This window comes from Pecten maximus, unplaced genomic scaffold (genome assembly GCF_902652985.1).
Source record: "Pecten maximus unplaced genomic scaffold, xPecMax1.1, whole genome shotgun sequence".
Lineage (NCBI taxonomy): Eukaryota > Metazoa > Mollusca > Bivalvia > Pectinida > Pectinidae > Pecten > Pecten maximus.
The window spans coordinates 2892-16922 of record NW_022979480.1 but is presented as its reverse complement, the minus strand read 5'-3'; the positions used below and the strand labels follow the sequence as shown (position 1 = coordinate 16922).

Here is a 14031-nt window from a genome sequence, read left to right as displayed (position 1 = left end):
TTATATAGGGAAAACACATTTTACAGCATTGTTTATTCATTGTTATAGGAAATAATACAAACTTGGTTAGAATTATAAATTTAAAATGACTGTTGACTGGTACCTACAGAATGCCACTGACTGGCCCCTGGGGGCCTGAAGGGTGTGGCCAAAAATGTTCAAATTGACTAAAATTTAAAAAAGACCTGCCAGATATAGAATAATTTAAACGTCTCCTAAAAGATTTAAATGTGTTGTGATAAAACTGTGAATTTCAAGGCCTTGACATCTCATGTTTTCACCTGGAGAATGAGTATAAATCCTAGTTATTAATATAGTCTATATGCCTTTAGAGGAAATGACATTTGATTATTTTTGATTGGCAAAAAACAAACTCGCATGATTATGATTATCATATTGGAATGGCAGTCTGATAATGTATGCACATATTAGCCCTGACTGACCCCATCAGCTTCTGATTGAGCATCTGGGTCAAAAAGGATTGATAATAAATAATTAATGAATAATTAGGACCAATATTCTTTAAAAAAAAAAAGAAAGAAATATGACCAGTAATGAATTCAATATTTATTGTATTGGTGTAGAAATAATATATTTTAATAAAGTTCAGAAAGAAAATGCCTAAAAAATAATTAAAAATAAAAGTAGTCGACGGTGGATTTTGAACTCCCAATGGAAAAATATTACCTACTCAGTTATCTCCCTTAAGTACGCTCTTCAAACCGGAAGTTGTGAATGTTCACCGCCGAGAGGCATTCTGGGATTCACAGCAGGTAATGGCTGACCCACATTACATTGGTCTTGCTCAAAAGCACTTTGTATGATATATTCAGTTGTTAAAATTGTCAATTTACTGCATTTGATACATATGTTCATAAGCTAATTGGTATTTGTATTTTTCTACGTGATGAATGTGGTTATTTTGCTTGCAAAGGCAGTTGATTCACCATCTTGGTTTTTATATGTCGGTCTTCACGTGCATGCAGGCCCACCTGATATGGAATTGCACCTCGTTGTAGCTGCGTCTATAGTGCGTCATTTAAGTGTCACTTTGATTTTGGATGACGACTGGGCCCAGAATCCTAATAAATACAAACCGGTAGTTTTGTACTTCCGACTGCTGTCCTACCAATAAATTCCTTTTCGTGATCAGTTGTATACACATGATCAAGTTGCTCCTTTATTGTTTACAATTGCGTCGGACTGAATTATCAGTGTTTCCTGTGTAGTTGGGTTTGATACAAATACATTTCTTTTAGTCAGTTTAAATAAAATGAAAATTGATTTTTGAGAAACTCTTGTTTGTTTCTTTCTGTTTTTTTTATCACTGGTACACATGATTATGTCGTTTTTAATCAAAATGTTGCGAGCACGCGATTGTCAAACTATCTAATTCATTCGTATTTGGCATAACATTTTAACAAACTGATTTTTATAGCTGATGACGTGGTTTCAGTTATAAATATTACATGCATTTTAAATTTATTTATAGAAGTGAACAGTAAATTTCCACGTCCATATTACCACACACAAAGTTTAAGTTGTTGTAATCATTGTGTATGGTCGTAATACAATGTCATTATTAAGCTTGTGTACAAATATATCTTGCTTATTTCTGAACAGATATAGTTAAAATTTATGTGATGCTAAATATTACTTAGCATTACACCAGTAAAGGTTTTGCTTGACTTGCATTAATACTTGTTTTGCATGTGATAGAGTTCGCAGAATAGCAAAACAGGTCTTCTCCTGGGTATAAATAAACTGTGTCAACAGCTAACCTGACAAACAGTTTAATATTTAAGGAAAAATATTTTAACAGATAGCTTACAGTGATTTTTTTTGGCTAGATCTACAGCCCACTTTGGGCTTTTTCCCCTTGTCAAAAAAAGGTGTATTTTCCCAATTTTGAAACAGCATTTTTCCCAATTTAAAAAAAAAATAAAAAACATTTGTATTGAATTTCTATCTGGTTATCTGTATTGTATGTCATTCCTAGAATATGTGAATATTATGGTACGATAGTTGATCATCATAAACATGAACAGTAGACTGACAAATTTACTTCCGCGATAGGCAAGTTGGCCTTAATTAGTCGTATCAACGGTATAAGGGAGGTAACTCGAATCCTGATCACTGTTGCGCTTTCCACAAATGACATGCAGGCAAGCGTTTCAGAGAGTCCGTAGACAAAACAAGAAGACTTCCTTTGTTTTGTAGTCCAAGTAATAACCCAGGATGCTTGCTACTGACTCTTCATATCATGAGGCAGACCAGAAAAGCCAATAAATGAAGTGTTTTGACTTATTTAAGTATTTTGTCATTATTTGCTTTTTTCCAAAATTCACCAAACACCGCAATTATTTTCCCAATTGAAAAGGCATAGGCTGTTGAAAAAATTACCTGAAAAAAACACTGGCTTAACATATGGACGCAGACTAATGTCTATTTCTTGGTATTGCATATTTTTTGAGACTAAAAGTAATTAAGTAGTCGGAAAACAAGAAGCCATACATATTTATACCGAGACTAATGTCTATTTCTTGGAATTGCATATTTTTTGAGACTAAAAGTAATTAAGTAGTCGGGAAACAAGAAGCCATACATATTTATACCGGTTAGCTGGCACCCGTGGTTTGGATAACATTCACAGCATTTTACATATAGATGTTTGACTATATGTATGTCGGAAATGACACAAGGGGTCAACTAACCTGAGATCACGATTATTGGGCCGCAGGGGTGTAAAAGTCCACTTGCCCGTCGCCCAGGACAAGTAGTTTTTTTAGTTTAGACAAGTGAAAAATGTTGGTGTACTTGCCCTGGGCAAGTGGACAAAATATTGTATCTATCTTAACTTTCTTGTTGGATTTCCAGAATCCTGTGTTATATGTGATTCAGAAGAATTATTGAAATGGAAATATTTGATATAGTGAAATATATTATGAACGTAACAATTAGCTATTGAAACTAGTTTATTAGCCCACCATCTGATGATGATGGTGGGCTATCCAAATAGCCCTGCGTCTGTAGTCCGTCCATCCGGCTGGCCGTCCCTCCGTCCATAAACAATTCTTGCTGAAGGGATCTTTCTCAAATTTCATAAGTTCGTTCCCCTTGGTTCCTAGTTATGCATAATGCATTTTGAAACGGATCGAAAAACAACATGGCCGACAGGCAGCCATCTTGGATTTTGACAAGTGAAGTTTGTTATCGCTATTTCTGAGAAAGTGTTTAAGGGATCTTTCTCAAATTTCATATGTAAGTTTCCCTTGGTGCCTAGTTATGCATATTGGATTTAATTGAAGTTTGTTTTCGCTATTTCTGAGAAAGTACTGAAGGGATCTTTCTCACATTTCATATGGAGGTTCCCCTTGGTGCCTCGTTTTGCTTATTGCATTTTGAGATCAATTGGAAAACAATATGGCCGACAGACCGCCATCTTGGATTTTGTCAATTGAAGTTTGTTATCTCTATTTCTCAAAGTACTGAAGCGATCTTTCTCAAATTTGATAAGTAGGTTCCCCTTGGTCCCTTGTATTGCATTTTTAGACTAGTCTGTCCTGAAAACAACCTGGCAAACAAACAGCCATTATCGTTAAATCTCAAATTTCTTATATAGCTAGGATTCCCTTGTTTGAAAAGTATTGAAGGGATGTCTCAATTTTCACAGATTAGTAAAATGAAGGGAAAAGTAGAGAGAAGATCAATCTGACATAGAACCTATAAAGATCATTCAATGGTGGGCGCCAAGATCCCTCTGGTATCTCGTTTGTTTTTGTTTTTAAATATTTGGACTTTGTGTTAAGGTTATATTGTGAGTGTTGAAAGGCATAGTAATACATGGTATTAGGTTCCCTGTGGGGGTTAAACCATCCCTTTCCTGAGTTAAACTGAAATATTTTTTTGAGAAAAAAACACATTTTTTAAAAAATTTTGTGCAAATGTTCAAACCTTTTTAATACATCATTTTATGATTGTACTAGAGTGCTGATATTTGGTTAAAGAGTCCCTATGGAGTTACACTATCCTTTCTCGGGGTGAATCTGAATATAAAACAATATGAAAACATCACAATAGACAATTTATGCCGGTCCACATTTTTCAAGGGAGACAACTCTCATTAGGATAAATTGTCAAAAAATTGAAGAAATATGTCCAATAGCAATTACATTTGTGTTAAATATCTTTATTTAATCTAAAACAGCATAGCTTGTCTCCCAAATGTTTGTCAATGAATAATTTATATATATATATATATATATATAAATTGGTATGGTTTTGAAAATTGCATGAATTCACAAAACATAATCTGATCAAGTAAACAATATAAATATTATTAATGCAATTTGCGAAACCATTCCAATTAATATATTTTATGGGAATACCTCGAACGAGTTTGTGTTTCAGGGTGCCAAGGTTAAGGTCACAGTTACTATTTATAGAAAATGTTTGTCAGCACTCTTGCGACTTCATTTCTGAACGGATCCTGACCAAACTTCATATATGGGTCAAGCATGGCAATACCTCAAACAAGTTTGTGTTTCAGGGGGTCAAGGTCACCGTTACTATTTATAGAAAATCTTTGCTTATATATGCATTTAGATACACACATAATTATAATAACTATCAGGAAATAAAGTTGCTAGTGTGATGCGTAGCCAGATACTGTTGAATGCATAACAATATATACCATATTTATCTGGCAATGACCCAATTCCTGATAATAAGCCCATCCATGTCTATTGACTGATGTTATTTCAATGTCCTGCAATTACCCCACCCCCCATTTTGCATCAGAGTTCATGTGTTAGCACGCGAGGGGATTTGTATCGTTTGCAGTGCCTTGTTATTTTTTTTTTCAATACAATGATACATGGACATGTTAAACAGAGCATTTTTTGACCTCTTCCCACAATATCTGTGTTTTCACACATCTATTATACCACTGGTACATCTGCTCATACATATACATTGGTACATAAACGCATACATAGTTACATACAACACATAGGAAATTCTGTACAATGATATTGTCATGCACACTATAATTATGTAGTGTTGATTACCAGTAATTATTTCTAAAGAAATCTGAAGGGCCAAAAGATATGTCAAATAGACAAGTCCCTTCAAAGTCAAAAGTCAAATCAGATTTTGGGGAGTCGGAAACATACTTTTTAGGGTCTACAGGATGTCCTGCAGGTTATGTCAACAATTCGTCCAGGCCACAGAACTTATGTCAATGGAACTATACTGGTACCGGTATATTGAATTTGGTGCCATATTCAAATGTTTTATTACCACAAATGTGCAAGTTCATAGCTACTATTCATAGGATATCTTAAATTATATTCTAGATATATTCACTTTCATGTATGGATATTATTTACATCTTTTTCATGTTTCAGTTTTTCTTTCCTCCAATTATCAATACTTTTTAATGTCAGGATGCCTTTGGCACCTGCCGTTATAGTCAGGGGCCGCGGTGGCCAAATGGTTAAGGTATACCAACTAGCCCTCCACCAGTGGGTTGCAAGTTCGAAACTTACATGGGGCAGTTGTAAGGTACTGAACGTAGGCCGGTGGTTTTTCTCCGGGTACTCACCATGGCTATGAAAAGTTTGAGTCCTGACATACAGTTAAATTCATGTAAACAACATTCCTATATTTTCTGACAAACAATCATATGAAATCAGAGTTTACAATCAAGTTTTTTTTTACTAAGAATAGTGCGTTACTTGTTTCAAACATTTAAAAGAGTATGAATTTGATGATGGCTACTTTAAACAATATGTTTACAAAATGGGTCTATCTGAAAATGACTTGGGCTAAGGGGTTTAAATTTTCTGTAGACCAATTGTCTAAGGAATTTTCATATAAACTTTCAAACACTGTAAACACACCTTGTATTTTGCAGGAAGATGCCTCGTAAGAAGAACTGGAAGAGTGCCTTGGCGAAGAAGAACAACACACATAGACTCGTGGATACTGGCCACGTTAAAAATAGTACCATAGACATTACGAGTGACTGTGTGACAAGTGACAGACCTGAAAGACTCGTGGATACTGGCCACGTAAAAAATAGTACCATGAGACGGGGGGATACCACCTCCTTAAAAAGGGTACATGATTTGCCTTCTGGCGCCGAAAACATGTCTGAGCAGCCTTTGGGCACCAAAACCTTGTCTGAACAGCCTTTGGGCGCCGAAAACATGTCTGAGCAGCCTTTGGGCACCGAAACCTTGTCTGAACAGCCTTCGGGCGCTAAAGTCCTACCAAATCAGCCCTTGGGCACTGAAAACTTTTCTGAACAGCCTTCGGGCACCAAAGTCTTGCCAGAAAAGCAGTGTGTAAGAATTTTTTATGTGGAAGCTCGATATTTCTCTTTGCAACCAAGACTTGACCAACAGTCATATATATCTTTGAAATTTGGCTCTGTTCACCAGGCAAGTGAATCATTTCCAGCAGTTTCAAGAGGAATGCAGTGTACTTGCAACAGTTTAATTTCACTGATATCCTTACAAACTGAACAATATCAAGCGTCAAAACTTCAAAACATTGATAATATTCTCTTAGCTGGGGATGAGTTATTTAGAATAAGAATGGCAGAGTTAAAATCAACCAACAGATTTGTTTCGAAGATGCTACAGTTTCAAGAACTGCCTTTGACCGTTTGTGTGTTCGGACAAAATTATAAAGTACAGTACCATGAGCAGATATATGGCTGTGTTACTCACTCTGATTGGAATGACTTACCAGAAACATTGAACCTACAGGAAGGTGTTGACAGATTATTTTCTAACTACAATGAAGGTCTTGTAATTGTTGGAGGGATTTGCTCAGCAGTGTATCTAGATAGCAACAGAAATCCTTCATTATTTGATTCACACTCGCATGGCCTTGATGGCTTGTCATGTGTTGACGGCAGAGCAGTTGAAATTAGTTTTCACAATACAGAACATTTGGTAAATTTCATGTTTTCGTATTACCGAAGTGCAAACATTCCTATGAACAGTCACTGCCAGTTCGAAATTCAACCAATCACTATCGTGAGACAGATTGCAGTGAGAAGGTCATTGATTGACAAATACTTTGACTATCAGACTGAAAAAGCATTGTTGAAAGTAAAACATTCATCTGTAAATAAAAAAACATATATGAAAGAATATATGCAGAAAAGAAGGCAAAGTTCAAGTTTTAGAGACCGGCAAAATTGCTGTTCTGTAAAGAGCAAGCAGAAAGCTCGGAAAAACCCAGAATATAAATTAAAAGGACAACAAAGCACACTACAAAGCATGGCAAAAGCCAGACAAAACGAGGCATTTAGAGCTAATGAAACTAAAGCAAAACAAAGATCACGAGAAAAAATTGAAACACGACAAAAGGAAAGACTAAGCACTCTTAAAACCAAGACAAAGGTCAGACAAAGCAAGGAATTTAGAGAATGTGAACTTCAAGCGAAACAAAGGTCAAGAGAAAATATTGAAACAAAAGAACAGGAAAGACAACGTACTCTTAAAAGTATGACAAAGGCGAGACAAAACCATGAATATAGAGAGTCTGAACTTTTAGCGAAACAATGGTCAAGAGAAAATATTGAAACAAAACAAAAGGACAGACAAAGCACGCTTAAAACCAAGACAAAGGCGAGACAAAACAATGAATATAGAGAGTCTGAACTTCAAGCGAAACAAAGGTCAAGAGAAAATATTGAAACAAAACAAAAGGACAGACAAAGCACGCTTAAAACCAAGACAAAGGCGAGACAAAAAGAATTTAGAGATTTAGAACTTAAAGTGAAACAAACATCAAGAGAAAATATTGAAATGAAACAAAAGGAAAGACAAAGCATGCTCAAAAGCAAGACAAAAGCCAGACAAAACCCGGAATTTTGTAAACTTGAGATGAAAAGGAAAAGACTTTTACGAACAAATCCACTGCAGCTTGAAAAGGAAAGAGTGAAAAAGCAAGAAAATAGAAAAATGCATCGACAAATGGAAAGAAGCAAAGACAGGTTTTCTAAAACCTTGAAAAGAAAGGCTGTTGAATTGGTAGAACATGAAAGATCATTAAGCAAAAAAAGACAAGTGGGTAGTACAATTGATGAGTCCATTGTTAAGTTTCGTGCGAGAGTCGCAAATGGCCTAATTTATGCTTGTACCTGTTGTCATCAAACATGGTTTCGTAAAAGTGTTGTCCAACTTGACAAAGCTCACATTTCATTGGAAAGCAAGCAAATATGTACAGGTCTTGGGTCAGTTGATGGAAAAGAATGGCTGTGCTCGACGTGTCTGGCTTCATTAAGAGAAGAGAAGATACCGAAGTTGTCGGTAAAAAATGGCATGTCTTGGCCTAAAACACCTGCGGTTCTCAATTTGCACTCTCTGGAAGAAAGGTTGATATCACAACGGATTCCGTTTATGCAAATACGTGAGCTTCCCAGAGGTGGTCAGTTATCTGCAAAAGGAAATATTGTGAATGTGCCTGTTGACATACAGCCAACTATCAATGCACTTCCGAGGCAACTTGATGTACATGTAACGATTGCAGTGAAATTGAAAAAGCGTTTATCTCACAAGTCGTCTTGTTTTTCTGAAAACATTCGTCCTGAGATTGTTATAAAAGCTCTAAAATGGTTGATGGAAAACAGTGAGCTATACAAAAATTCAAACATAAAAATTGACCACACTTGGGAGAAAAGAATAACAGAAGCAGAGGATGAGCTTATTACAGAATTAACTGGCAGTTCTCATTCAAGAGATGACAGAGACTCTGAGGAGGTATCTGATGGCTTTTGTGAAATTTCTGCAGAAGATGGAACTCAAGGCAATACAGATACACTAGTGGATGAAGCAGTTATTGACACAAACAAAATATATGTATTTGCTCCTGGAGAAAATCAGAAACCTGTTGGTTTGTATGAAGACAAAGATGCAGAATACCTTTGCTTTCCTTCCATATTTTGTGGGCAGCGAAGAGTGGACAATGAAAACCGAACCAAAAATGTATATTACAGTGACATTGCAAAATGGGAATTGAGAAGTGTTGATAGAAGAGCTGCTCAGTCCGTTCCAAATATCTTTTTTAAACTGAAAAAAATCCAGATCAAACAAGTCGGTGACAAAGTCAACCTTGCAGTTAGGCGATGCAAATCAGAAGGGAAAAAGATAACCGCTGGACAAGTTAGAAATGAACCGTCTGCAAATCAAATTGTTCGACTGAATGAGGGTTACTATATTTTTAGAACATTGAGAAACTCCCCTGCATACCTGTCATCCAAGAAAAAAGATGCATTTGCAATGATACGACAACTGGGTCTACCAACATGGTTCATGTCATTGTCTTCAGCTGACACAAGATGGCCAGACCTTCTGCAAACTTTGGCTACACTAGACGGAACTATTCTGTCAGATGAAAATCTTGAATCATTAGACTGGAAAACAAAAACTAACTTGGTTAAGAAAGATCCAGTGACCTGTGCCAGATATTTTGACAATAGGGTACAAGAGTTCATCACCACTTTCTTGAAAAATAACCATAACCCAATCGGAGCTATTACCGATGTTTTCAGGAGAGTTGAGTTCCAGAATAGAGGTTCACCACACATACACATGCTTCTCTGGACAAATGATGCACCAAAATATCCAAATGATGACGAAACTTTGATAGTGGAATACATAGACAAATATGTCACTTGTTCACTGCAAACGGATGATCCAGAATTTGAACCTCTTATTAACCTCCAAGTACACAAGCATTCTAAAACCTGTAAAAAAGGTGGAAAATCTGTGTGTAGATTTGGCTTTCCTCTCCCTCCATTGCCACAAACTATGCTGCTTGAGCCTCTGGAAACGGACATTGAACAGTACAGGAAAAAGTATAAGGATCTGCAACAAAAGATGAACGAGTACAAAGATGGTTGTGACATGCAGTTTAAAACTTTCCTCCATGACGTTGTAGACATGTCGCTTGAAGAGTACATCAAGTGCATCAGAGCATCTTTAAAAGGTCCGAAAATTTTCCTTAAAAGATGTCCATCCGAAATGAGGGTAAACTACTATAATCCAGCTGTTCTCAAAGCTTGGACTGCTAACTTGGACATCCAGTTTGTACTTGACCCATATGCTTGTGCAACATACATAGTCTCGTACATCAGTAAATCACAGAGAGGCATAAGTGCTATGCTAGACAAGGCATCACAAGAAGCAGCTGAAGGAAATATGGACTTAAAGCACCAAGTGAGACATATTGGTAACAAGTTTCTTAATTTTGTTGAGGTCAGTGCTCAAGAAGCCAGTTACCTAATACTCCAGATGCCTTTGCCACAAGCATCCCGAGATGTGGTGTTCATCAACACTTCTATACCTGGTGAAAGGGTCTTTCTCCTTAAAACAGAAAATGAGATCAATGAACTACCAGAAAACTCTACAGACATTCATGCAACTAGTATGATTGAGAGGTACTCAAAACGCCCAAAAAAGTTAGAACAGTGGTGTTTGGCTGATTACGTCTCCCAACTAGAAGTAACATTCCCTAAAGATATGTTAAAGCCAGAACGAAATGAAGAAAAAAATGATGACGATGAACTGAAAAATGATGTTCAATTAAACACACAAGACACCTCAGATACTGAAATGGAAACAGAGCCATTCACAGCTAAAGATGTACTTGTGACATTGAAAAATGGTATAAAAATCAGGAAACGCAAAAATGACCGAGTCATCAGATTTGTCGGATTTAGCAAAAAAACTAATCCTGAAAACTACTACAGAGAGAAACTCCTTTTATATCTGCCATGGCGAAATGAGCAAAAAGACATCCTTGGTAACTGCGACACTCATGAGGAACATTACAAGAAAAATGCTGAAACGATTCAAATAAAACAAAAGGTTTATGAACACTTTACAGACGAATTGGAACAAGCAAAAGAACACGCTGAGGAAGACTCGTTTGATTTTGATGAAGTTGCACCAAATACAGAACATGTCGAAGCTGAAGACGCAGATGTTGGTAGTTCACCTTCTGAAGATTTAATCCATTTTGACCCAGATTCTGTTCAGCATAAACAATTTGACATCGGACCCGAAATTGGTTTAGGTTCAAAAACAACAGATATAGAAGCTAGCGCTGTTCGTTTGCCTGATGATCAATACTATACACTGCTACAATCTCTCAACCCTAAGCAAAGAGAGTTCCACAATCATGTCACAAAATTCATTAGAAATCAAGAAGAACCATTGTATGCATTTCTTACTGGCGGAGCAGGGACAGGAAAATCTGTAGTAATTGATGCAGTATATCAGACATTACATAGATCATTATGTTCTGAAGAGGGAGAAGACCCAGAGGATGTCAGAATAATGTTATGTGCATACACGGGAAAAGCTGCGTACAATATTGGTGGTACTACACTTGCTTCTGCTTTTCACAAGAAAATGTATCAAACACAGCAACATATGCATGCTGATGAATTGAACTCTCTCAGAACAAAGTTTAGAAATTTGTCAGTTGTCATCATTGATGAGATTTCCATGGTTGGCAATAAACTACTAACTTTTATCAATGAAAGGCTTCAACAAGTGACTGGCAAAAAAACCGATTTTGGTGGAATCAGTGTTATTGCTGTAGGTGACTTGTACCAGCTTCAACCTATTGCTGACTCTTGGATTTTTAAAGACCTTTCAAACCCAGGTCAAGGCTTGGCAACAAATCTCTGGAAAAAGCACTTTAAAGTTTTTGAGCTTGATGAAATCATGAGACAAAAAGGAGATGTCCAATTTGCAGAACTTCTTAACAGACTTCGCCATGGTGAATTGTCCGCACAAGACCGATCATTGCTCTCAGAACGTAAAGTAGTCCAAGGACAGGAAAACTACCCAAGCTCTATCACTCATTTATTCATAGAAAATAGATTTGTGGATGACTTCAATTCAACTCTGATTGAGAAACTTCCTACGAACAAGGTCACCGTTAAGGCTGATACAGACATTATTTCACAAACCAAAATGTCAGCAGAAATTAAAAACAGATTAATACAAGCTTTGCCAGATAAACAATCAACAACAGGACAGCTCAAATCTAGCCTTGCAGTAGCTGTAGACATGCTATATGACGTATCTGTAAATCTTGAAGTGAGTGACGGTTTGACCAATGGTGCAACCTGTGTAGTGAAGCATATTGAATACAAAGATTCCAATACAAGACCTGCAATAGTCTGGGTTCAGTTTGATGACTTCAAAGTTGGCACAAACCGAAGAAATCAATACAAACACCTGTATACTTCAACTATTGATGCCACATGGACACCAATGTTTGAAACAAAACGAACTTTTCTATACAACAGAAAAACATTTGAAAGAGTTCAATTTCCACTTCAACCATCAGCAGCAAAAACTGTGCATAAAGCTCAGGGTGCTACTCTTGGAGGCGTTGTCGTTAGTTTGAATCAAACACGAGCACGAAAGATACCGCATATCCATTATGTTGCACTTTCTAGAGTGAAATCTTTGAATCAGCTACATATCCTTGATTTTAATGAGCTAAGCTTGGCCAAAGATGAAGCAGTTGACTCAGAAATGCAAAGACTTAGAGAACATGTATTAACACTTTGCTTCAGACCTCTATATCACATTGAAGCGGAAACAAAATGTCTATTCAACAATGCTCGATCTCTTCACAAACATTTTGCTGATATCAAGTCAGATCCAAATGTCTATGCTGCAGACATAATTGGAATTGCAGAATCCAGACTTTGTGATAGAGATGCTGACGAAACTGTATCGTTGAGCGATTATCAAATTTACAGAAATGATTCTCACTGTTCAGGTACAAGACCACATCATGGACTTGTTGTATATGTAAAAAGCAACCTCGAAGTGCAAAGGTTTTTGCCCTTTTCTTCTGAAAATGTAGAGCTATCTCTACTGGTGGTAAAGTCGAGTTCTGCAATTCTGCAGTATGTAGTTGTCTACAAAAAACCTTCATGTCCATTTCTATTATTCTCAACTTTTGTACAGACAAACTTGCTACCCCACATTGATCCCAAAGAGAAGATTATGATAATGGGAGATTTCAATATCGATTTACAAAAGCCAGCAAATAACTTCCTTGACTTCATAGAAAAAACATTCAGTTGCAAACAGGTTCTTCATGAACAAACAACAAAGTCCCACACACAAATAGACCACATTTACACAAATGCATCACTGATACAAAATGGTGTCCTAGACGCATACTGGTCAGATCATAATATGATTTACAGTGCAATTCAAATTTACTAGCACAACAGATAACAAAACCTGTCTTGAAATCAATCTCTGCTCCCCTATCAAACATGTTTGTGCCATTCAGTGTGTGAATGGTGCAGGACATATTTGATAGTGGACTGGGTAGCTGAGTGGTTTGGGTAATCAGGGTTTCCACTCAATTCACTGGTAACCTGTCTAATCCATTACCTTGAAAATTTGAATAGTGTTCGTTAACACTGTATTGGACTCCAATAGCTCCATTGGGGATGGATTATACAAGTTTCCATGTTTCAATCTCATTGTGGGGATTGATTATATACATGGTGAATCTTCAACATTATATATGTACACCATTTTAAATTTCATGTGAACAGTTGTACTAAAACAATTCTGTTTGTATGTATAAACTTTTCATTAGCAATTAATACTAAATTTGAAAAATTGAATACTCCAACCTAGTGTTTCATTATGATCATGAGTACTATGATGACAGAATAGGACAAGAACTAAAATCATTCGAAAAGAGTGATAATGACATTCGTTCAGAAAATAGAAGACCAACCCAGCGGAAATATTCTGTTACACTGACAAAAACATGTGAAAAAGTGTTGAATTACTTTTAATCAGAACATGGACGATCAACCCCGAGGAAATCTACCGCTGATCTAAATGACACCAACAAAAACCTGTTGAAAAGTGTAATGACATTCAGTAAGAAAAAAAGCTCATCAACTCGGAGAAAATAACCTTTTGAAATATATATGTATATAAATGTATTACCCTG

General features: G+C 36.4%; 1 protein-coding gene across 1 annotated transcript; it reads left to right on the top strand.

Annotated features, from left to right (window-relative positions):
• Positions 1 to 5921: 5921 nt before the first annotated feature.
• On the top strand, positions 5922 to 12825 carry LOC117318706 (the record flags this gene model as incomplete). Its single annotated transcript, XM_033873665.1, has 1 exon — positions 5922 to 12825. A coding segment is annotated over exon 1 (6904 nt), but the record flags the coding sequence as incomplete, so codon positions are not given.
• Between the last annotated feature and the right edge of the window lie 1206 nt (positions 12826 to 14031).